The sequence below is a fragment of the Macrobrachium rosenbergii genome, chromosome 55 (genome assembly GCF_040412425.1).
Source record: "Macrobrachium rosenbergii isolate ZJJX-2024 chromosome 55, ASM4041242v1, whole genome shotgun sequence".
NCBI lineage: Eukaryota > Metazoa > Arthropoda > Malacostraca > Decapoda > Palaemonidae > Macrobrachium > Macrobrachium rosenbergii.
The window spans coordinates 52870467-52894701 of NC_089795.1; the positions used below are offsets into that span (position 1 = coordinate 52870467).

General features: G+C 35.6%; 1 protein-coding gene and 1 long non-coding RNA gene across 2 annotated transcripts in view; one reads left to right on the forward strand and one right to left on the reverse strand.

Annotated features, from left to right (window-relative positions):
- LOC136835251 (uncharacterized) overlaps positions 1-7305 on the reverse strand; it is a 16289-nt gene extending 8984 nt beyond the window's left edge. Inside the window, exons 1-2 of the long non-coding RNA XR_010852067.1 lie at positions 7098-7305; positions 2575-2779 (exon numbers count right to left, since the gene is read on the reverse strand). This is a non-coding gene — a long non-coding RNA (uncharacterized lncRNA). The remainder of the gene's footprint in view (positions 1-2574; positions 2780-7097) is intronic.
- Positions 7306-9382: 2077 nt separating this feature from the next.
- On the forward strand, positions 9383-22963 carry LOC136835252 (DNA repair protein RAD51 homolog 2-like). The gene is made up of 5 exons (XM_067098531.1): positions 9383-9586; positions 11110-11223; positions 14630-14741; positions 16001-16128; positions 18749-22963. The coding sequence occupies exons 1-4, from the start codon at positions 9500-9502 to the stop codon at positions 16060-16062; spliced, it is 375 nt and encodes a 124-aa protein (XP_066954632.1). The 5' UTR covers positions 9383-9499; the 3' UTR covers positions 16063-16128; positions 18749-22963.
- The last annotated feature ends 1272 nt before the right edge of the window (positions 22964-24235 follow it).

Consider the following 24235-nt stretch of genomic DNA (forward strand, 5'->3'; position numbering starts at 1 on the left):
TTACTGGATCACTAAATCTAATTTGAAGAGGCTTAGATGACCTTAGCTCACTACATCTCTGATTCACCAGCTTCTTTTAAAACATCAAAGGAAGGGTTATTGGGGAACAGATTCCATTCTATAAAAATACCGCAAACCGAACTCCTCCCTTAGCAAATCAAGTGGTAATTCATTAATTCAACATAAATCCTCCGAACAGGACGGGTTCTAAAGGTAATGGAGCATATTCCAAGGATCATATGTACAAAATTCAGTTCTTCTGTTTAGTTTTACATACAGAATTTCTTCGTGTCATACTCAAGCCAGGACCTACACAGCGAATTGTATAACCACACTAACGACACATTTGTTCCCATTAAACCACATACAGCTTTTAAAACATTTAAAGATTTCTTTACCTTCAATTTCAGATCCTATGTGTGACTAGACCATGAGGGTTAGAATTAATTATCATGCTAAAAAAATACCTTTTGAAGTTAAAGGTGGTACCACCTAAATATATCCAAATCAGGTAAGGGGCCGTTCAAAAGTTACGTTACACTTTTTTTTGGTAATTTTTGACCCCCATCCCCCCTTGTCACGCCTCATAACACATGTCCAGGCCCCCCTAGAAAATTATGTAACTGCCAGTAAGCCCTTCCCTGAATTAGTGTTTCCCTTTTTTCAATGCAATAATATATTAAAGTCTAACCTAATACCTGGACAATATTACCTTCAGGTTTTTCTTAATATTTTGATGTTATGATGCTAGAGAATCACAGATAAATTTGAAAGGAAAATGTTCTCTTATGCCATGTTTAGAGGAGGATTAATTTAATATATGTGATATTTTTCTAAATCATATTTACGCTAAAGTAGAGAATGTCGGAGCTCAGAAAAGGGATGAGTTTGTGATATTATTGTGTCATGTAATACATAGTAGAAAATGTTGAAGTACCAACAAGGGTTGAGTTTGTGATGTTTTTTAAACATATAATTATGAAAAAAAATTAAATACCATATTCTCAATATTACTAAAATATAATAAAAGTCTATTGCAAAATCTTTACTCTATTTTTTCCTCCTACACTTACATTTCAAAAGAAACAAAGGAAAAAATCTGAAAATGTTATGTAACTTACGGCTGCAACACCCCGCCCTTACTGTCACACTCATAACTCTTCACCATATCCCCCTCCCCACCTAAGGCGTTACGTAATATTTGAACGGCCCCTAAATCATACGGTAACAGTCTCAGACACTGAAAGCCTAAACCCAAGCTCACTGCCCCATTTGTTGATAGCACTGCTAAACTTTTGTAAATGTTTACAGTCTGATATGGTGTAACAGCTAGTGCAGTAGACTGCCAAGTCATCAACAAAGATAAAAGGTCTTTACAGGAGAGGAAAGTGCTTCTCGCAATTAGCTCCAAATGCAAACCCCTTCCCAAACATGATCCCATCTTTTCCTGTAAGCTGTAAATTTTGACGAATGTAGAAATGCCCACACTATTTATGTCAAACAGTTCCTGATACAAGCATGTGAAAGTACTGTAGCAGTCACAGATTTTGGATAGCAAGATGGAAGAGAGCTAATAAAATATGAAAGAGATTGAAGTAATATGAGAAAGATATTTAGGTTCAAACTAGGGAATCCCTTTTCCTCTCGGGTTTGACAGCCCTCTCACCTATAGTAGCTTTCACATAGATCATTCCAAAGTAAAGTCATATGACTTCAATAAGGCGCTCTCTTGCTGAGGGGGTGAGGGTGTTTAGTGGCAGCATGTTACTGGTAAGATAATAATTATATATAAAGACCCAAAATACCAAAACATTGTAAAAAATAAAATGGAAATTGGAGACTAGTTGCAGGTGTTCTTTTGAATTGCATTCCATCTTTCTTTGAAAGTCTATCTAAACTGCACATGCCTGATTTTGCCTATCCATACAACCATGCACCAGCCTCCATATGGTAGCAAGCACTGTGTAATCGTCCTGTTAGTTTCAGTCACTCAATTAAGAAATCGGGTCAACCCTGCCACCAAAGGATACATAGCAGTGCCACATTTTGGCGAGGTACCACTGTGACAAAACGTACAAACACGTGCATATGCACGTGTTTATACGTGTATATTCCACCGTACGCATATGCATCAAATATCGTGGGGTCGAAGCTACTATAATGATTAAAAGCTACTCTGTTTCCAGCAGATACGAGTAGAAAGCTCTTTGAAATAAGAAATTGACTTGTAGGCCAATGGCCTGTCATTGCCTCAAAATATAAGAAACTGGCGCGTAGGCCTACACCCTGCCATTGCCGCAAAATATAAGAAATTGATATGCAGGCCTAATCTCACAACGATATTAGCATTTGACATGCAGAATTATGATAAATTAATTCCCTAATATCGGTGGCTGCATATGTCTATGCTTCAATTCAATTAATACAGTCTGTGTGGAACAGCTTATGTAGGCCAACACCAATTTTTAAAAAAATGCTAGATGCTTGTGAATTTAGGCCGCGCTTGATCAAAAGAAAAAAAGATACAGATAGAACTATCAAAGATCTTCATAATGATATTATATAACAATGTACCTTTTGCCGGAGATGTCAGTTGCACACTTCACAACGCCTGGAATTCATATGTGTGGAGTCATCACTCGTGCACGGTGGAGCTCAGCATGACTGAACGGAGTCAAATCCGTACTGGTAACCATATGGACTGTTAGCATGACGTCATTCCCCTTTCAAGAGCCGTGAATTTTCTGTCTGGAAATGACACAGCAACTTCGGGTAACAACTGAAAAAATCAAGATATTTGGAATTACTAAATCATACATCACAGAATATCATTTAGTTTAACCCATCAGCTCCATATAATGTATTCAGCTCTCACTTAACTGTAATTCGATTGCCTATAAATTTACCTTAAACGTTAATTTACCTATAAACCGTCCATCTAAGCAATGGGCTTCCCTTACTAATCACCTATAGCAAAATTTCACATCATTTGTACCTTTTAAATGTTTTGCTGCAATGATGATTGCAAAGTAATAGGAAAATATTCCTCAAATGTTCATTACTAATATATATACTGTATATACATATATATATATAAAATAATTTATATACATATATATAGATATATATTTAATATATATAGGCCTATATAAACTTAAAATACTCCTAATATTTACTGTTGTTATTTTAAATTGGTAATAAATATGCTGTTCTTTCTCAATACTGTCACCATGTGTATGCTACTTATATCTGTATGCTGAAATGTGTTTTAACATAAGTGTGTGTATACTAACATAAGTGTGTATGTATACTGTATATCTATTATACACCTTATATCTATATATACACCTTTTACTCGTTCTTATCTACATAATTTTACCATGAGAATTTAGTTACCATTTGAACTTCAAAATCACAGCAGAAACGCGAAATATGCCCAGGTAAGTAACTGACGCTAATATAAAATTCTTGTTAAATCTAAAAAGCACAAAGTCACATCATACACAACAGTCGGAGTCAATCATAAAATTGTAAGGGTACTATTGTTGCAAGGTAATATACTCGGTAATCTTAACCAGACTTGGACGTGATTTCAGGTTCACAGAAATAGTTATACTTTCACACTTCCTCGGGTCGCAACCCACCTTGCAGGTCCACGTGGATTAGGAATTAGGTTAATTATTCTTAAAACACTGTACTCTATATATATATAATATATATATATATATATATATATATATATATATATATATATATATATATATATATATATATACAGTATACATGGATCATGTCAAGATTCTTGAACCCAATATCTCCATGTCAGAATGGCCAACCCTTTTCGGTCCGAACTCCATTTCCTCATGAGGCTAGTACTAAACACGGCGAAACAGTGATTCATCTACACTGTTTCGCCGTGTTCTTAGTGTCAAATGTATTTCGCCTTTTTAGTACTAGCCCCGGGATCAAATGTCTGGTACCGCAGTGTTTATGTCTAGAACAGCGAACCCAATAATCTTCTTGAACAATGGCGAACCCTTCGTGTGAGTGGGTTCGCTAATCTTGACATATCCTAAAACACTAATATATATACTGTATGTATATACATATACACACACACACACACATATATATATATATATATATATATATATATATATATATATATATATATATATATATATAATGTATATATGTCAAGTCAACATAAGCTGTGGGTATTCATTTCAGTGTCTTCAGTCATACTTCCCTAATGGCACCATATTCTTTAGAAGCTTGAATTTCAAGTCAATGCCCCGTGTGGGCTTGTTCCATATGAAAAGGGTTCATCTTCTGAATAATAATAATAATAATAATAATAATAATAATAATAATAATAATAATAATAATAATAATAATAGACTATAGAATTTTTTCTTAGTAAAAGTCTTCGTACAATACTGCTCAAGCCACAATATTCACTTACTAATCCATGCCACAGGCAATAGGTAAAACAAATCTACGTTCACCTTCACTTGCCACGAGTCCCTATTCTGTAGTAAATATGACTCAACAATGCCATAGCTGATGTCTGGTTGCTCACGTGGCTTTAAATTCTTATACGTATGTGTGTGTGAACACTTCAGACACCATTTTTGCTAATACGAAATGAAATACGATATAAAAACTTATCATTCTGCTGCCCAGGAACACTACGATGTAATTAAGACCGAGTAAATAGTTTTCGAAGACTTCCAGTGATGATATTCGTCAACATTCAAACGTAGACTTACGGACATAGGGATTTAGCTAATTACAGACAAAGATTTACGGACTTGGGGACTTACAACTTAGGGGCTTATGGACTTAGGGACTTACGGACTTTGGCACTTAGGGACTTGCGGACTTACAGACTTGGGGACTTACGAAATTACGGACTCAAGGACTTACGGACTTGTCAAAGACAAAAACGTCCTTTGAAACTGTCACAACCGAAACTTGCGATGAAAGTATATAAACCAACTATATTAACAAACGAAACGGAACCGCAATTGATCCCATGGGAGAGCAACGCTTATGGTGACGTCACCAGTACATTGCAACTGTTGGCAGTTTGCAGCAAGGGCTGATGAAGGTATGGGGCTCGCAACTTCACTCACCTCCAAAAGGACTTATTTATTCCCCAATACCGAGGGGTTAAGCGGTCAAATTTTACTCTGTGTGTGTGTGTGTGTGTGTGTGTGTGTGTGTGTGTGTGTGTGTGTGTGTGTGTGTGTGTGTGTGTGTGTGTGTTTGCATCTTGGGATTGAACTGAGCAACATTCCCAAACGCAAAGAGAGAGAGAGAGAGAGAGAGAGAGAGAGAGAGAGAGAGAGAGAGAGAGAGAGAGAGACCTATTTGCGCATAGAAACCCTGCGTGCACGTATGCATACCTTACGTGCGCGTATATACACCTGCGTACACGTGCACACACCTTATGTGCACATATTCACACCCTTCGTGCACGTATTTACATTATGTGTACATATTCACACCTTGCGTGCACGTATACACACCCTTCATGCACGTGTATACATTATATATATATATATATATATATATATATATATATATATATATATATATATATATATATATATATATATATATATATATTATATATATATTATATATATATATATATATATATATATATATATATATATATATATATATATATATATATATATATATATATATATATATATATATATATATATACCTGCGTACACGTGTACAAACCTTAGGTGCACATTCACACCCTTTGTGCATGTATATACATCTTAAGTGCACATATTCACACCCGTCGTCCACGTACATACATCTTACGTGCATATTCACACTGTCGTGCACGTATATACACCTTACGTGCACATTCACACCCTTCGTGCAATTATATACATCTTACGTGCACATTCAAACCCTTCGTGCACGTATATACATATTACGTGCACATATTCACATCTTGCGTGCACGTGTACACACCATTCGTGCACGTATATAATCCTTCGTGCATGTATACACACACCGTGCACGTATTTACACCCTGTGTGCACGGACATAACCCCTACCGACCATACACACCCTGATTGTAAGTATACACACTAAGCATGCACGTATACTACCATTTATGCACGTACATATTTTGGCGTAATTCGCTTACCTATTTTATTTACGGGGACTATTAGTAATAAAGAAAGCGTAGATGCATTCTTTGAAAATCACGAACGGGAGAGAAAGTGTTTCGGGGCAAAAATAAAAAGGAACAATTCGATGATTTGGGATTTTGCGTGTTTGCTTGGTACTTGCATATAGCCGTTAATCAAGTGTTCCTAGAATTAAGAAAATATTAATAGCATCAAAATGAAACTAATTTTTGACATTTTTCGACACCAACGTAAAAAAAATAATCCAAGCCGTGAGATTTGCACCGTCTAAATTAACTCCATCCTTGTATGTTCACTTTAAATGGCATTTTTCAACTTTCGCTTCGCTCCTGATCCCTCAGAACATGAGACTGGAAGGGAAATTCGGTTGCTCGGGGTCCAGAGGTCCACATCAAGAACCACATCCTACCTTAAACACCTTGCCACCCTTATAATAAAAGATGCCCGCTATAAACTTTGAGCGAGTTCGGGACGATCAGGCCGTATTATTTTCGGCCGTGAACCTGTTAGTCGGTCACGACTTTAAGCCACATGAATTTTAGGCCGTAAGACATGGCGGAAGCTCCTCGGGACGCCGTGTTTAGAACTATACCTCGGGGACCAAAGTATTATACACACCCATGATGGCCTAAATGACTTACGGCCGAAAGGACCACAACCCCATTTAATAGCCTCGGAATTTGGGAACAAAATTTTTGGGAAGCCGACAGTTCTGAATGGTATACGATGATTATCCAACATGAAGGAACTTATTCCACAATTTACATGGGTTTTTTTCGAAATTTTACAAAATTCTCACAATCTGTGACCGCAATACCTCTTCCCATAAGATTTTTTATATTTTATCTAAGCTTTCCGATGGTTATTCTGGCCTCCAACGCCTTCAAAGTCAAGAATGTAATCAAAACTAACTTGGAAAACCCCGTTCTTCCGGTGTCCGTAGTTCCATTTCTCCAGCACGTCTTCCCACAACCGTATTGAGAACTCCACTGAGCCTTCCGGTGTCGGGGAAGGAATTGCTTTTGCCAGTCAGAAGCCTCCACCATACACAGCATTTCTGTCACCCTCCTTCATTGGCTGAAAGCTTCAGTTTTTGGGCAAAGCGTCTTGGTAAACGATCTCCCATTGGAATTTGGAGTGACAACCAATTTTCAGAAGGTATTATTGTTGGGATCATTCTCCATCGATATCTAACATATACATAGTAGACATATATTATATATATATATATATATATATATATATATATATATATATATATATATATATATATATATATATATATAACCATATATAGTTTACGAACATATGAATATAAGTACATAGACGAAGAATAAAAGGCCAAATAATTATTTAATCACTGTAAAACCGGGAAATTAGAATAACTGGGAAAAAATATAAAAAGTTTAATTTAACGTAATCTTAACTCTACACACACACACACACACACATCACACATACGTGTGTGTGTGTGTGTGTGTGTGTATGTGATCCTAGGAAACCTAACATACCAGTAACAAGCTGACGATAGGAAGGTTATAAGACGCGTGGAGAAGATTTTATACAAATTTAATGCCGTAAAAACAGTTATATAATAATAATGATAATAATAATAATAATACGTAACGTCCTTAAGGTCGGAAGTTGAGGTCTCGACTCTCTTATGATGCCTTTATTTATGAGGGTATAAATACCCTAATAGAAAATTAACAAATGTTTGAAAATCACAAATTTATTCATCACTCAGCAACAATTTAATTATCACATTTTTTTTGTATTTCGTTGATACAATAGAACATTCGACCATCCTTCGTCTTTTCACTAATAGTTTCAGTTTTGTTTTAATTTTTCTTATTGGTAGTCTACCAGTAACCCAATTATTTATCAGTGCCAGTTATTTTGTTAAAAAATACAGCCTCATATGTCAAAATAGTAAGTTCATTTTTCCATCGATAGCGAGGAAAGAACTACAATTCTGTTGTTTTAAACAATATCTTGACGTAAACTGTGATGAAGTTTACTCAGAAATACCCAAGACATTCAGTAAATAAAAAGAAATTCAACTGTCCTTGGTTTATCATGAACCATGGCTCACTTTACACGGTCAATTGGGGTGATTCATCATTAATCCCTTGTATGGCTGACCTTTCTTAGCGGGTCCTGACATTACCTATCGAGGCAGCTTTTTTAATTACCTGACGGAGAATGCACTGGTCAAGGAACTACTGTAACTGAAATATTCCATTCTGACTCGCACACTGACGATTCAAGACCGCGCAGATCGTAACGGCCGAACATTTGCTCATTACGAATTTACGACGCCATTACGATAACTCAGTCATAAATAATAGCTGTGGCAGCGCGATGGCAGGAAAATTGCACTGGAAGGGATTAGTATGACCAACATTCATGTACGCCATGGAAGTAATGAAGCTCAGCAAAAAAAATAATAATAATAATAAATAATAAATAAATAAATAAACAAAATATAATAAAATAAAGCAACAACTGAAATAAATAAATAATCAAATTTACAGGACAACAGCGAAAACACCAAGGCACACAGCAAATCGTACATTAAGACCTGAAACCGCTATTCTATCTGAAGCGTATCCTTAATTTAATAATGAGGGAACAGCTTTCCATGTGAAATAATGTGAGACTAGTACGAAAACTACTGTAGATAATATAATGGATTTAGCACATTAAAGAATTATAAAAGGTTAGACTTAAATGTAAGTAAATTTGCGTCAATTAAAGGAAAAATTGAAGGGAATCATTAGATTTTGGAATAAAACAAAATCTTTGAGAGGAGAAATGAAAAGCTAACAATGAAAATCTATAGGAAATTTAAGAAAACAAAATCGGAAAGAGTATGCTGATTAGCAAACTAGAACTAAGTGAAAAGAGAAGATTAAATGGGGGAGATACTAAGTGTTTATGTTATGAAGAAGTCGTCGAAAACTTGAACATTTTTTATTGGCCGGAATACGGCAGCATTAGGAAGAGAGATACATATTCGTGCAGCGGCTGAGCAGCCACACCATGAAGATGAAGAGAAGCTAACAGCCAGCTTCTTCTTTTCTCAGATCTGTCTGAAGAGGAAATCAAAACAAGGCAAGAATTTATTAAAAACTTATGGTATCACTGAGAAAATATACTTAAACGAGCACAACCAGAGGCAAAAATAGAACGAGGAGGGGAGCCGTTTCAAAGAAGAGCACAGCATTTACTACTACCAGCAATCTTGGTTGAATTTTGAACTAGAGTATTGGATTATTTTGTAATCGTGCTGGGGTACAGGTAACGGGACCATGGCTGAAAGTAGACAGCTAACCACGCTTTCCCTAAGTCGAAGAGCAAAGGACAAGATGAAGAAAACTAAATTAAAGACAGTTAAGGTAAATTTGATTTCTGGTTACTCTAGGCCCAATCTCATAGCCAGGCAAAATTTGCCTTAACCCAACAACCAACTTGCAATAGCTTAAGCATTACTTAAGGTTTTTTTGCAGCGTCCCCTCGGCCCCTAGCTGCAACCCCTTTCATTCCTTTTATTGTACCTCCCTTCATATTCCCCTCTTTCCATCGTACTTTCCACCCTCCTCTCAGTTGTTTTCTAGTGGAACTGCGAGGTTTTCCCCCTGTTACACCTTTCAAACTTTCTTACTGACTGTCAGTTTCCGTTTCAGCGCTGAATGACCTCATAGGTCCCAGCGCTTGGCCTAAATTCTATAATCTGTTCTGTCTGCAATAGCCAGAGATAGGAATAGGCCTGGGAGCGGATGCAGAGTAGGCCTAGGGAGACGGTTAACCTAGGTGTGAAAAATTTGACCGTGCAAATGGGCCAAATGTATGTTTTTCATACCGAAAAAGGAGAATGCTGCCCTAGCTTATCCGTACCTTCCTAAGTTAATATGACTTAGGGTACCATACCCAGACCTGGCAGAGGGGGAGTGGGCTTCGCCCTCCTGAACCTCTACAAGTAACAGTGAATATCGAAAACAGGTCGGTTGGAATTGGAATAAGTTTCTGTTCAGACACGTGGTCTGCCACTGGCTTTGACCTAACCAAAACAACCTTGACCTAACCTTTCCTAGAGCATCATGCCCTGACCTAACCAGAACATACCTTCTTAACCTGCCATACAATGCTGTACCCTGTCCTGGTGGAGGGGGGAGGCTTTAGCCCCCTGGGCCCCCCAAGTTACACTTAACATCAAGCACAAGGCTACCCCCTTGTGTTCGTAGGTTCAATTCTCTAAGTTTCATTTAAAACAACAATTGAATTTCTTACCATAGGCTATTTGAAATCATCTTTAAGCCTTCTTCAAGTGTTTGGGGTTTGATTGTGCAAGTGCTAGAACTGGGTCACATTGTATTCAGTCAGGACAGTAAAATACATTTGGAAGGCAGAGTTTGATGGCTCTAGAGCAGGTGAACTTGTTTAATTATTTCAAGAAATAGCAAAATTTTACATGGAACTCCTTTCATATACCCTCTGAACAACACAGTTTCTACAGTGTCAAATTTGTCATGTGTTGTAACAATAAACAGACATTCACATCAAATGCTTCCACTCTGGAAGATGAAACGGGAAAGAATGGCTGCTCCTGGATTTGAGCAATTTGATTCCTTCTGATTGGTTGGATTTAAAACAATTAGGAGGCCTACAGTGTGACGAAGGTCAACTGGGCACATGATTGGCTGGGTTTAAATTACCTGTAACCTGAATTGTTCCTATACAGTACTGTAGTTACCTGCATTGCCAGTAAGTTTAAATGGCTATTGCCAACTCATGCTTGGAGCTAAATTGCTATGTAAAGAACTTAAGGCACATATGTTAGGAAAAATACACATTACTTTTAAGAATTGCCATATGGTTTGGATTTCTTATTGATATTTTACATTTGCCACATTATTTGCAGGATGTTTTGAGCTTATCCTATCTAGATGTAGCTGAGGTGCTCCATATGAATAACAAGGAGTGTAAACAGTTTATGGACCATTTGTTTGTAACTTGTTGTCCCAAACATCTCACTGTAAGTACATTATAATTTGTTTTGAAATTTTATTACTATTTCACTAATACTATGATTATCACTATTATATTATTGTGTATCTTTTTACTACTGGATATTTTGAGTAAGTTACTTCAGAGAAGATCACATTCCTTTTTATTCCCTCTGAATCAAGGTTGAATTCCAAGTGTAAAAATATTTATTCTCAGTGTCATACATGTACTACATACAATATTCAACAGTATTTGCCTTTATTGCATGCATTATCAGTTTTTTTTTGGATAATGTATAAAGATTTGCTCCTTATTGTAAGAAGTCTGCCACCTTATAAATTCAGTTTGTTAATCCAGCTTTCCTAATATTTCTATAATTTCATTAGTATTGCACTTCGGGGGACAATGATGGGCAACTTTAATACACTGATCCCTTGTATAACTGCACTACCTGCTTCTGCACTATGACCATGATTGCATCAATTGGCAAAGGTGCAACTGTACTAATGGATGTGTTATGCAAAGATTGCATGGGAACAAAAAAGTAACTGCTCAGCTGAGCAATGTATGTATGCTAATTGGTTTATTGATAAGGAGGGAAATGGGGAGAAAAGGGGTGATTGAGTGACTCTTGTGTGGGTCATGAGAAATTTGCATGATGAATTGCTCTGTCTTGCTGCGTTCTTTCTGAACTGTGATGTGATGGAAGCTGTTGCCTGAGCTGGTGTTCTCTATGACTTGCAAAGGCTCTTGCTTGTGTGCAGTGATGGTACTATTACTTACTAAGCAGCAGAAGATGGATGGTCTAGGTTTTGTGTAATTGCCAAGTACATACAGTAATCCTTCATTTATCCAGATCATTAGACCCTAGGCCCTGTCGGATAATGATGAAATCCAGATAATGGCAAGTAAGAAAAAATCTACAGGTGTGCTAGGTCAACTCCATTGTACCCTTCCTCACCTTACCTTGTCAATACTGCATAACCATAAATGCTAAATATACAGTTCTTATAAACAACAACCATCACACTTTAAACTGAAAACTTTATGTAAAAAGTACTTATCTACCTTATTTTCCCTTATTTATAACAAAATAATCCCTGTAAATACAATTCAGGTGTTCAAGGCAATTCTGTACCCTTCCTTAACTTAGCTTGCCAGTGCTGCATAGCCATAAAAACTAAATATGCATATCAACAACCAGTCACACTTTAAACTGAAAACTTCATGCAAAATCAGTTATCTACCTTATTCCCCATATTTGTAACAAAATAAACTCCATAAATACACCTAAATACAAAAAAGCAACCCCCTTCTTTTTCTCTGAAACAAGACACTTAGTTCAGTAGGCTACAAGCGTTTTTCATTTGCACCAAGCACTGTAAAATACTTTGTATAGTTCACAGAAAAGTATACCCTTTTTTTTATCTCGTATGCAACACAAATACACAAATAATTTTATCAAAATAACAATTCTAATAACACAGTATAAAAATACATTTTACCCTTGTCTGCTGCCCTTCCTTTTATGATGGCCAGACGTTTTAAAACCTTAGGCTTTGATACCTCAGTTATTCTCTCTCTCTCTCTCTCTCTCTCTCTCTCTCTCTCTCTCTCTCTCTATCTATATATATATATATATATATATATATATATATATATATATATATATATCCTTTAATAAATTATGAATTAGTGTATCATAAATATAGAAATATAAATAAAAAAGTGAGGGAGTGTGTGTGCATTACTGTAATCTCTCTCTCTCTATATATATATACCGTCTCTCAGTACTGTACATATCCTTTAATAAAATATGAATTACTGTATCATAAAAACAAAACCAAACAAACTCAGAAGTTCACCGATGCCATTGAATGAGTACATGTGTGCATATGTATACTACACACACAGTTAGGTTTATCTTTTGGTTTGTGAAAATAAAGGATGGGGGAATACAGTAAAAATATAAATGAGAATACTGTAGAATAAAGTATAAATAAAAAAGTGAAGGAGTGTGGATGTGTGCATGTTTTCATGTACTTAGGCTTCAATTTAACCATACCTCAGTTATTGTTCTCTGTCTCTCTCTCTCTCTCTCTCTCTCCCTCAAATATCAGTACTGTACATATCCTTTAATAAATTATGAATTACTGTGTCATAAACATAAAAACACGAAACCAAACAAGCTCTATCAAGTCAGGTCTACTTAGCCCTCTTCACCCATCCAACTTTGCATCTCCAGCCCTCCCAGCCATAGAAACTGCTCCTTAGCTCCACCCACTTTCCAAAACAACCCCCTCTCAGAGTTCCTGTAAACAGCCTTACTGCCCCTCCTCTCCTGTGGCTCCCAGCAATCCACCCCCCCCCTTGGAAATTTCTCCAGACCTCTCCCACCCCAAAAACCCTTTCTCAGTCTGTTTTTAAGTTTAAGCAGTGTTATCAACATTTTTATGAAGCTGTACAGCATTGCCAACCATCAGAGAGCAGGTTTTTCATTTTTAAAATTCATATATATCATACATCTTTGGGCCTTGGTCCCTGGGGTCCGGTTGCGTCCAGATAATGATGTTCTGGATAATCAAGGTATTATGGTGTAAAGTTCCAAAGACAGCCATGCAGTACATCATACAGTGAAAGGACAAGCTTTGGTCATACTTGCAAGATGCTGAACAGAAAATCAGTTTTTTCAGTGTTGCCAAGGTAAAGTTAAGGAAAAAATGTTAGTTGGGGACCAGCCTCTTTGGATGGCATCCAGCTTTATGGTTAAAATGTTTTCCAGATTTTATTAATGTTCTTAATTTTTCTATGTTGGAAAAATGTCAGTGATGTGATGTGCTTGACAGTTGGTTTTCATAACCTAAATTAAAGTGTTACGGTAAACCTTTTGTCCATTGTTTCATATTCTCCCTTGGCATCTTATAGTAGATTTTAGTTAAATACGATCAAATTCTTAATGGGTGTTGCCACCCTCCAGCCCCAGTGATTTAACATACCTTCTATCTTCATCCATAGTTCAAGGGTTGGCATTTGACAGGCAAAACAGGAGGCTTTTTGGAGTACTGTACTGGGATACCTGAGTACTCCTTAACAATTATTTTGGTAATGTAAGAAACTGTTCGGTACTTAGTTTTCTGCTATATAACAAGAATCAAGTTGTAAATACTGTAAATGGAAAAGGTTTGTATTAATGAATTGCGGCGATTATTTTAAACTACAGTTTTGCATAGCTTTTTCTTATTTATAAAAATGCTGTTGCTCTCTCTCTCTCTCTCTCTCTCTCTCTCTCTCTCTCTCTCTCTCTCTCTCTCTCTCTCTCTCTCTCTCTGGAGTATTCAATCAATACTATATTAAGTCAGTACAGTAATCACACTTGTAGAGCAGTGCACATTTCTTTAATGTAAAGGCTTTCTTCATGTCTTAATGTTTTACAGGCACTGGATATGGTAGACACAGAATTTAAAGGTAGCATCAGGCTTGGTAATGATCAGCTTGATGCACTGTTGCATGGTGGCCTTCAGTTTGGGACCATTTCTGAATTTGTTGGTAAGAAACATTATTTTTAACTTTGACATTGTTACTTCTCAACTCATTCATTTTTGTATAATACATTTCCCAACATGGTACAAACCTCCAGTTTACTTATGTTCTGCCTGGAATGATGCAGCATCAGCTGAAAAATGTGCCATAAGTTCAAGAATTTATTCTTGTGACTTCTTCTCTGATGAGTATTCATCATAGAGAGCTCAGTGATACAGAAGGAGATGCCAGTAGTATGGATGCTGCAGCCAGGTAATATAGACCAGGTGAAATAAATGTCCTCGTACGGCTCTTGCCCTTGTGGAGATAAGTAAAGCCTCGACACATGTTGCTTGTTGTCCAGGCGAGAACAGGTAGACGAGTGGCTGTGTCTGTTCAGGTCAAAGGTTACCAAGAGAAGCAGGACCCAGCGCAGGTCACGGGATCCTGTCTCAGTTGCCGAGTAGAGTTTACCTGAAAATATCCAGCCCACAGCAGTAAAAGTGGATAGATGAACGGAAAAATTAAGGCTAGTGTTTGGCTGCTCGGGACCTAACAGGTCTAGCAAAACAAATGAGAGCTGCACTGGGTGTGTGTTTCGTTTTCAGAGTGGGAAGAACCCATCAACAAAATGGCAGCAGGATGAGAAAATGAACATTTATGACATTTATATACTGTATGTATATATGTATATATGTATATATATATATATATATATATATATATATATATATATATATATATATATATATACTGTATATATATATATATATATATGTGTGTGTGTATGTATGTATGTGTGTATGTATGTATGTGTATATATATATACACACACACATACATACAGGTAGGCATCGAGTTACAACAGGGTTAGGTTATTGCATGCATGTTGGAAGTCGAATTTTAATTTATATAAATCATTTTGCAATTAAGTCCACATTAATATATAGGCTACCATCAGAGGGCAGTTTTTTCAAATTTTTAAAAATATGTATACCATATATCTTTGGGGCCTCGATACCTGGTCTGGGTGTGTTGGATAATGTAGAGTTTCGTTAATGATGATCCAGATAACTGAGTTACTTCTGTATATGTATGTATAAATATATACTATGTATGTATTATATAAATATTGTATATATTTAATATATATGGAGGGAGAGAAAGAATAGATAAATTTTTCGTTGCCATGTGAAATTAAAGAATTTTTTCAGTGTCTGACTTTCATTGCTGTGACAATAGACAAGTTGATCAAACAATTAGGTTAATTTTTTCCCACTTTTTAGGCCCATGTGGTGTTGGGAAAACTCAGTGGTGCTACTACGCTTCTATTCTCTGTTTTACCTGAAGAATATGGTGGATGCAATAGGTCTGTGATCTTTGTTGATGTAGAGAATACATACAGGCATGAGCGGTAAGTTTACCTTATATTATGTACCACACATCTGAACGTCTTGAATATTTGACTCTGAATTGAAAATGAAATGATACTTTATATATATATATATATATATATATATATATATATATATATATATATATATATATATATATATATATATATATATATATACTGTACACACACATACATTATATATATGCCAAAAAATCCTATTAAGTATTCTTGTAAATTTCTTGGGAAATTTTAGATAATATTACAGTACCTCATTGTGCTTTAGAGAATGCTGAATGTAGAAAAAAAAATTAAATGTTTTTTTAACAAAAATGGTGTTAAATATTGCATCCATCCATTCAGTAATTTTTTCTAGTGCAAAAAGTCGGTGTCCAATTGATTTTCAGGTTGTGGGGAAAAGTGACTGAAAAATCTGCAGTATGTTGAAATCCAAGTGAATACTTCAAGTAAAACTATTCAGTTTCTTAAAAGCTTGAATTGATGTTCTCTACAAATCCATCACTTTATGTTAGCTTTAAATTTATTTCAGCTCATTTTCCAGACATTCAAAAATGGAAAGACTATCACCTTATCCTTTGCTTGTTCAGGCTCTAAAGTGCCCTCTAATACCAGTAAATCATTGTTAGTATTGTCTGACTTACAGCTGAGAGAGAGAGAGAGTGAGGTGAGGAGAAAGCTGAAAATTTTGTAAAGTGATACATTTGTTTAACAAAATAATCTAGTTTTTAAATATATTTATTTTATCCCACCCATCACTTTATGATAGCCTAAATAGTTATTGATGTGGAAGGTCCCATATTAGTCATGCAATTTAAGGTGAGGGCTTTATTTTGAGCCAGACAGACCACTAGAATTAGTTTCCTTTTAGGCCACAAGTCTTAATGGCTGTGATTTGTTCTGGTTAAACCTCTTGTGATTTTACCTGAAAAGAAAAAAATTTACACATGGTAGATATATGAGATGGTTGTCATATTTTTTCATGACAGTAGAATTTGGTTTCATTTCAGCAGATGTAACAGCAGAGGACAGAGCATTACATTCATGGTAATTAAAGCCTTTAAAGAAGTGAAATTAACTTGGTGTCTGTCCTTTCACTTTCCAGGTGTAGTAATGTATTAAACAGTCTTAGAATTGTTAAGGACAGTATAAAGTATCCCGTGCAATGACAGAAAAGATTGGAATTAACATCAAAACCTTCAGTGATATATGAAGGGAGTACATTAAGTTCTGCTTCCCTTAGTCTTTGAATAGTACTACCTGTTAAAGGGATATCACCGTAAATGGGATTAGGCACTACCTGAGATCCTGTGACATCATTTCCAACTAAGAAGATTACACTTGGAACTAGGAGTGAATTTACCATAGCCAAAATAATATCTCTACCTTAAGTACCACTTTCCAAATACAGTACAGCTGAGCCCAAAGTAGCGAAGTCCGTCCTCTTACGGTACGTAAAAAAACACCTCCCTAAACCAGTTTTCTCACCTTGTTATACTGCCTACAGCTATGCCACTCAGAAATGGTATTGAAATAATATTAAAGTGGTATTGAAATGATATTAAAGTGATATTGAAATTATATTAAAATATGACAGTGTTTTAGGAAGATAGTTCAGCCCTCACAGTCTGGGCTAAATATATACAGTATGAAACACACCCCTAGACCAGGCTAAATTTGAGGTTGGTCAATTTAAAAAAAAAAAACATCAGTGGTAAGAGGAAGATATGTATATGCACATGGTATAAGAAAAAATATGTAACAATTTTTTTGTACCTTCCACAGGAAGTTGAGAGTGAATATTTCCAACCCTGTGTGGGGCCTCTTTACTAAGAGTCGTAAAAAATGTGCTGATTTTACCAAGTTAAATGTTTTTTCTAATAATTTTTATTTTATTTTGTAAAATTAGAATTACAGCTTACACAATAACATAACAGATAAGAACTGAAATCAGTAATATTCCCCTATGACATCTCAAGGCGAACTGATCTCTCTCCTGTACCAACTAGCTATTTGAGTTGACTTAAGAATTGCCATGAGTCATTTATGGCCCATGGACATGATCTGAACACTTTTCCCGCAAAATTAATTCAAACTGTTTGGCGCGAAGTGTTGACCATTGCGGGACGATTCCCAGTCATAACCCTAAATCTGTAAATAGTCATCATTTGACGACGTCCGCTTACTTATGACTTGTATTTTCTGTTTGAATTATTAAAATAGGCAGTTATAAGCCTTTTTAGAGGTGGGGGGGGGGAATTTCAATATACAGTATTGCAGATTTTCAGTATTCGCTGGTGGTTGTGGAATCTAACCCTGCGAATACGGGGGATCGACCGTATTTTGTTAATTCCATGTAGTTCTTTTAATTGGTACTTGAAACACTTAATCAAACACAGCATCCCAGCTGATGTAAACATTGTAGGATAATAGTGCTGTCTGTTAGGTTAGTTAGTTATAAATGAATTGTTTAACCAGACTTTAAAAAGTGAATAAGACTTCCCTGCAAGATCATCAGTGAATGTCTTTCCCAAGAACATGGTAACAAAATGTTGCATAAATACTGAATATATCAATACTGGATTTGCATGCATAGCTATTAATTGGTCTTGTTTCTTTTCAGAATCACTGAAATTTTAGCCGAAAAGTTTCCTGGTAATCACATCGATGTAAGTGCATGCTCATCAAAGATTCATGTATTCCGGCCATCATCTGCCGAAGATTTCTCTCATTTGTAAGTTATAGCAGTGCAGTGGAGGTATTAAGTAAAAAAAAGTTTCTGTGTATGAGCAACTAAAAAGGAAGTAAGTAAATTTGTAATGTTCTGTATTGAACATGTACTAGTTTTCAAATTTTACCTTGTCATTTTTATCCTTCATTCATTAATGATAATTCATGTAACTGTAATAAAATTTTGTTTTTAGAAATAAGTCTAAGCCAGTGTTTCTCATCCAAGGATATGATGAGCCAACCCTTATTTACTACCACAGCATTGCACATGGAAAGCATTTGTACATTTACTGTACTTCAGCTCAGGGCCTCCTGGTTATTGCCAGAAAAACTGAATGATGTTGTGAAATTTTGAATTTACAGTTTTTAGCAATATTCTAATAAAATCGTGATAACACATCAATTAAGCCAGTGCCGTTATATAAATTGGAAAAAAATCCTTCAGATGGGTGGGTTTTGGGGCATATACACCCTTGGACACCAAACTTTCCCAAAGTAACATTCTCCAGAGAAACATGGAATTTAAGATGTTTAAACATAATAGCAAGCCTGACACTGGTCATCATGTTTCGTTCCACCCAAAATTGTTTAACTGTAATCAGGTCTGCTCCCCAGTATCATATCAATAGTAGCAAAGAAGTGCATACCTTTGGTCTCCCTTTGGAGAAGGGGGATTTGCAAGAACTTCCAAAATCATGCCGGTTACTGATTACATAGATGGTTTGGGAAAGGTTGTTAATGGCAATGATAGCTGGACCTCTTTTGTGGGAGATATAGGATTTTGAGGGAAATGGTTGCAGTGATACTTCAGAAATGGTGAAGGATTTTGAGGGCAATGATTACTGTGGCACTTCAATGAAAGTGGGAGGAGGATGCTGAGGGAAGTGATTGAAGTGTCTCTAGGAAGTTCAGCAGAGGATGTGGAAGATCTTTTTCTTTAAGGGGACAGAGGAAAGTGTGAATGCTTTGCAGAAATTATGAATTCAAGGATGTCTTCCTCATGAAATCTCACTTATGACTTGTATTGATGATCCAGGGATCTTTTGATCATCCTATTCTGACTAGTGTCACTTCCAGCCAATCACTGATGCTCTTATCCTTGACACCATTTTCTCTCTCCTTGTTTAACATAACCTTGCATTTTTCTTCAATGAAACCCTCAGAATCAGCCATCCCCTTCTGCCAATGCTGGAAAATTGTAGTTTTTGTAGCTTTCAGGTTAAGATTTCCCATAGTATCCTATTTGCCCTTAGATGGAGGGAGGTCTACTATTATGATATCATTTCGGGTAAGCTTTAACAGAGTTGTCTGTAGGTCAGAACCTTTATCTGAGAGGGGTTTTCTCAAGTTAGCTTGGTAGAACAGTTTCTGGGTTTATTTGATAGGATAATTGGAAAAACTTTTGCCATTCATTACTGCATTTAGGTACTTACAGTCATTTCAAAAGTTTATACTTAAAGAAATTGATAATTAAAAATGTCAGGTTTCATGTATATACTCTTCTCTATTTCCTTTCTTGAAAACTCTGCCATATTCACATTTACTAAGAAGTTACTTTTGTCTTAGGATGGATTCAGGACGTTCATAAACATGCTCAATTGCTGCAGAAAGGATGAACTATATTTTAGAGCTTTATTACAGTAAATTTGTGTCAGATCCTAATAAAACAATATACAAAATAAACACAATATGGATCAAAGACATGACATTATTTAACCGTGCAGTGAAAATAAAATTTTTTATTTAACCATGCAATGGAGATAAAATTGTTTTTATTTAACTATGCAATGGAAATAAAATTATGCTTTGAAAGAAATGCTGCTGTGGTAAATTTAAACCATATTCCAGTGCATGGACAACGGGAAAATTACAATCCTTTAGCTAACCTACATTAATTGATTGTGGGGGGAAAAACATTTTCTTTGCAAAGGGGTAAAGAAAATCTTGGACTAGTAACAGCTGTTTTGAGTACGGTAATACCTCGAGTTTACGCAAGGTTAGGTTCCAGAACCCCTCACGTAAGGCGAGGATTCACATAAGTTTGGTACGGCCACTAAAAATGCTAATACATATAGTAAATGCTTATTTCTAGAGTTTAAACCCTAATTGTGACAAAATCTTGCTCCCAGAGCACTTTAATTTCATTTAAAAGTTAGCTTAATACCACACTGTAATTCATATTTCAGCATAATACCATACTGTAATTCATATTTCATTATAGTACAGTGAGAGAGGGGGGAAATTATTCATGATTTATGACAGAGAAAGAGAGAATAACTTTGGAAAGATTAGATATCAAAAGATGGAAAGTCATGATTTATGAAGGAAAGAGAGAGAGATTTCAGTATCCTTCCGACCATGAGTGGGCAACATTGTTTACCCTTCACGGTCAATATGTCAACACGTCCAGATAATTGACAGTTTAGGTTACACTCCCTCTCTCTGATCTTCAGAGAAAAGACTCGGAATCTATTTTATTCTTTTAAAATTTTAAATAATTTACTGTATAAATGCAAAAAGTTGTAATTATAGCATGTAAAATATGAAAAAATTTAGAACAAAGTAACTTTACATTTATATGTAAAACTACAAAAATACCACTCATAGTCAAAGCAAATATTAAGGTACTGAGAGAGAGAGAGATGTTTACATCGACAGCTGTCTTGTAATTTTGATTGCTTTGTGAAGTGTGCTAGTATCATACAGTATTTATGTACAGAAATAAAAATACAAATTTTTCATACCAATTTTACACATAAAAGCATGAAAACTTATAAATTACTTAAATTAAACATAACTACTTCTGTAGGGTTTCTTGAGGATTTTGCAAATGTTGCATGTCTGTGAAAAAATCGAGTATGCCAATTGGTTAGGTTCCAATGAAAAGTTCGTGTGTCTGTGAATTCACGCAACTCAAAGCGTGTAGGATCGAGGTATTACTGTATTAAATCAGTACAGCATTCGTGTTCTCTGTAGTATAATTCTTACCCACTTTTTTATCCTTCTCAATGAGAGAATGCCTTCATCAGAATACAGTACTGTATTCATTTTTTATAACTTCATCATCATCTTCATTGCATTCAATGGCACAAACGCTTATGTGAAGTTCTATCACTCACATCTTTTCTATACTTTATCTTCCACTCATCTCCAGCCTACCTTCTTACAGGAAGTGTTACCCTTTCAACTGTTCTGGTACCCCTAGGAGCCCAATTGACACTCACTATTCAGTAGATTTTAATAAAAGTGTTTAAAGGCTCAGAGTATTCATCTCCAAAGCCTCTTGGTAGAAAAGAAAATGGTAACATGCCTACTGTAATAAGAGTGATGGAAGTAAGGAAAACAAGAAAATCCTCCATGTTTATGAATTTCTGAAACTACATTTGTGGCATTCAAAACTTGGAAAATATTTGAAATATGATGGACTTTTGAGAAAGAGTGAGAAGTGAGATGTATGATTTTTTAAAATCATGAAACTTTAATGCAAACTGCAAAGTATCAAATGTAGCAATTGTGTCGAACCACCCATGCTTTGACCCATTTTTGCTTTTAATTCATATTCTCACATTCATCTATCTGCAACACCTATCTGTTTGCCAGTCTAATGATTGTTCTCACACCTGCACACATGTTCTTATAAACTACACACTCTGAGGAATTCAAGTCCCAAAGCTCATTTGCTAGTTCTCAACCATTTCTGTGAGTTTAGGTCTCTCCACTCATATTTGCTTAGAGCTTAATTTGCTGGTTATAGAAAGCTGTAGTGTTAAAGGATGATCATTATCTAAGAAACTAAACTTTTTCTGGTCTTCCCTTATGTAAAGTGATGTTATGTCTGTTTGTTAATTTTGCTTTTTCATTGTATTCCGGAAGTCAATATTCCTTCACCTAATAATAATACTGTAGTGAACCTTTATCTGTAGGAATTGTTGTGGAAAGATCCGCTCCTTGTGAGGATATACTTTGTTTGGAGCTTTAATAAATGTGAGTCAGTTGAAGCCTCATGAACTACTATAGTGGAGAGGGTGTTGTGGAAACCTGAAAAAATTCCTCCTATTGTATGATGATACTTGAATAAAAATAAGAGTTAAACCAATTCAAAAAGAAAGAAGACTTTTCTCTCATCCCATTTTGTTGGAGTATGAGGAGCTGGTTATACATATATATGTATTAAGTTCTTTTAGTAAAAAGGCTCTACTTGAACAGATTTATGTGATTCATATGTATTGGTTTTTTAATTGTATCTACAGGCAGTCCCTGGTTTACGACAGGGGTTAAAAATCGTCAAAAATCCTAAGAAAACCTTACTTTTAATGCTCTGGGTGTATTGAAAACAATGTAAACTGCATTTTTATTAAGTTTTCCATCAAAAACATTCCAAATTTTGATTATTCTGCCATTTTGGAGTCATATTCCTTCCATCAGATCGGCGTACGACGTGTCGTAACCCTGGAACATGCATCGTAAACCGGGAAATAATTTCTGATGAATATATTTGAAAAGTGTCGTAAGCTGGACCCGTCGTAACCGGGGGACTGCCTGTACTCACTTTTTGGTTTGGTTTCTGGATAAATTAAGTGTGGTCGACCCCTGCTTATTCATGGTTCAGCATTTGCGGCTTCAGTTAATCACAGGTTTTTCTGCGGAACGTATATACGAATATATCGCAGAAAAGTCACTACTTCGTGGATTTTTTTGTGGAGCAATAATCGCTAATTACTGTATTTTCATATTTTTGTGACTAAACATACAATTATTATGATGAAAAATGTATTTACATTACTAATTTTAAAATACAGTATTAATATTAAGGTTAATAAGATTAAATAACATGATTAAATAATAACAATAATGTACCTACAATAATAATAATAAGTACTAATTTTCAAATGTTAATATTAAGATTAATAAGATTAAATAATAATACTGTACTTGTCATATATAATAATAATAATACTGTAATAATAATGATAATAATAATAATACTGTACCTGTAGTAATAATAATAATAATAATAATAATAATAATAATAAGATTAAATCATACAGGTACTCACCAGTAATGAATGTTGATTAAATTACCTGTGCAGTCCAGGGAATGACAAATGAAGATATGACTGCACAGCAAAGCAGAGGAGTTACAACTCCTCTGGGGCACCTCTTTCCCTTCTTCAGGGGCTTTGGGAGCCACTTCTTCAGGAGGTTTTGGAGGGTCCTTTTTCATCTGTTCAATAAACATGGCGATAGGCAGCTGCTGTCACTGCTGCTTCATGCTGACGAGGGCATTATTATAGGACACCATTGCCACATCAAGGGCATTTTAACACTTTATGGAGTGTTCCATATAAGGATCCCTTGCCAAAACTGCCTCCTGCAGCTCC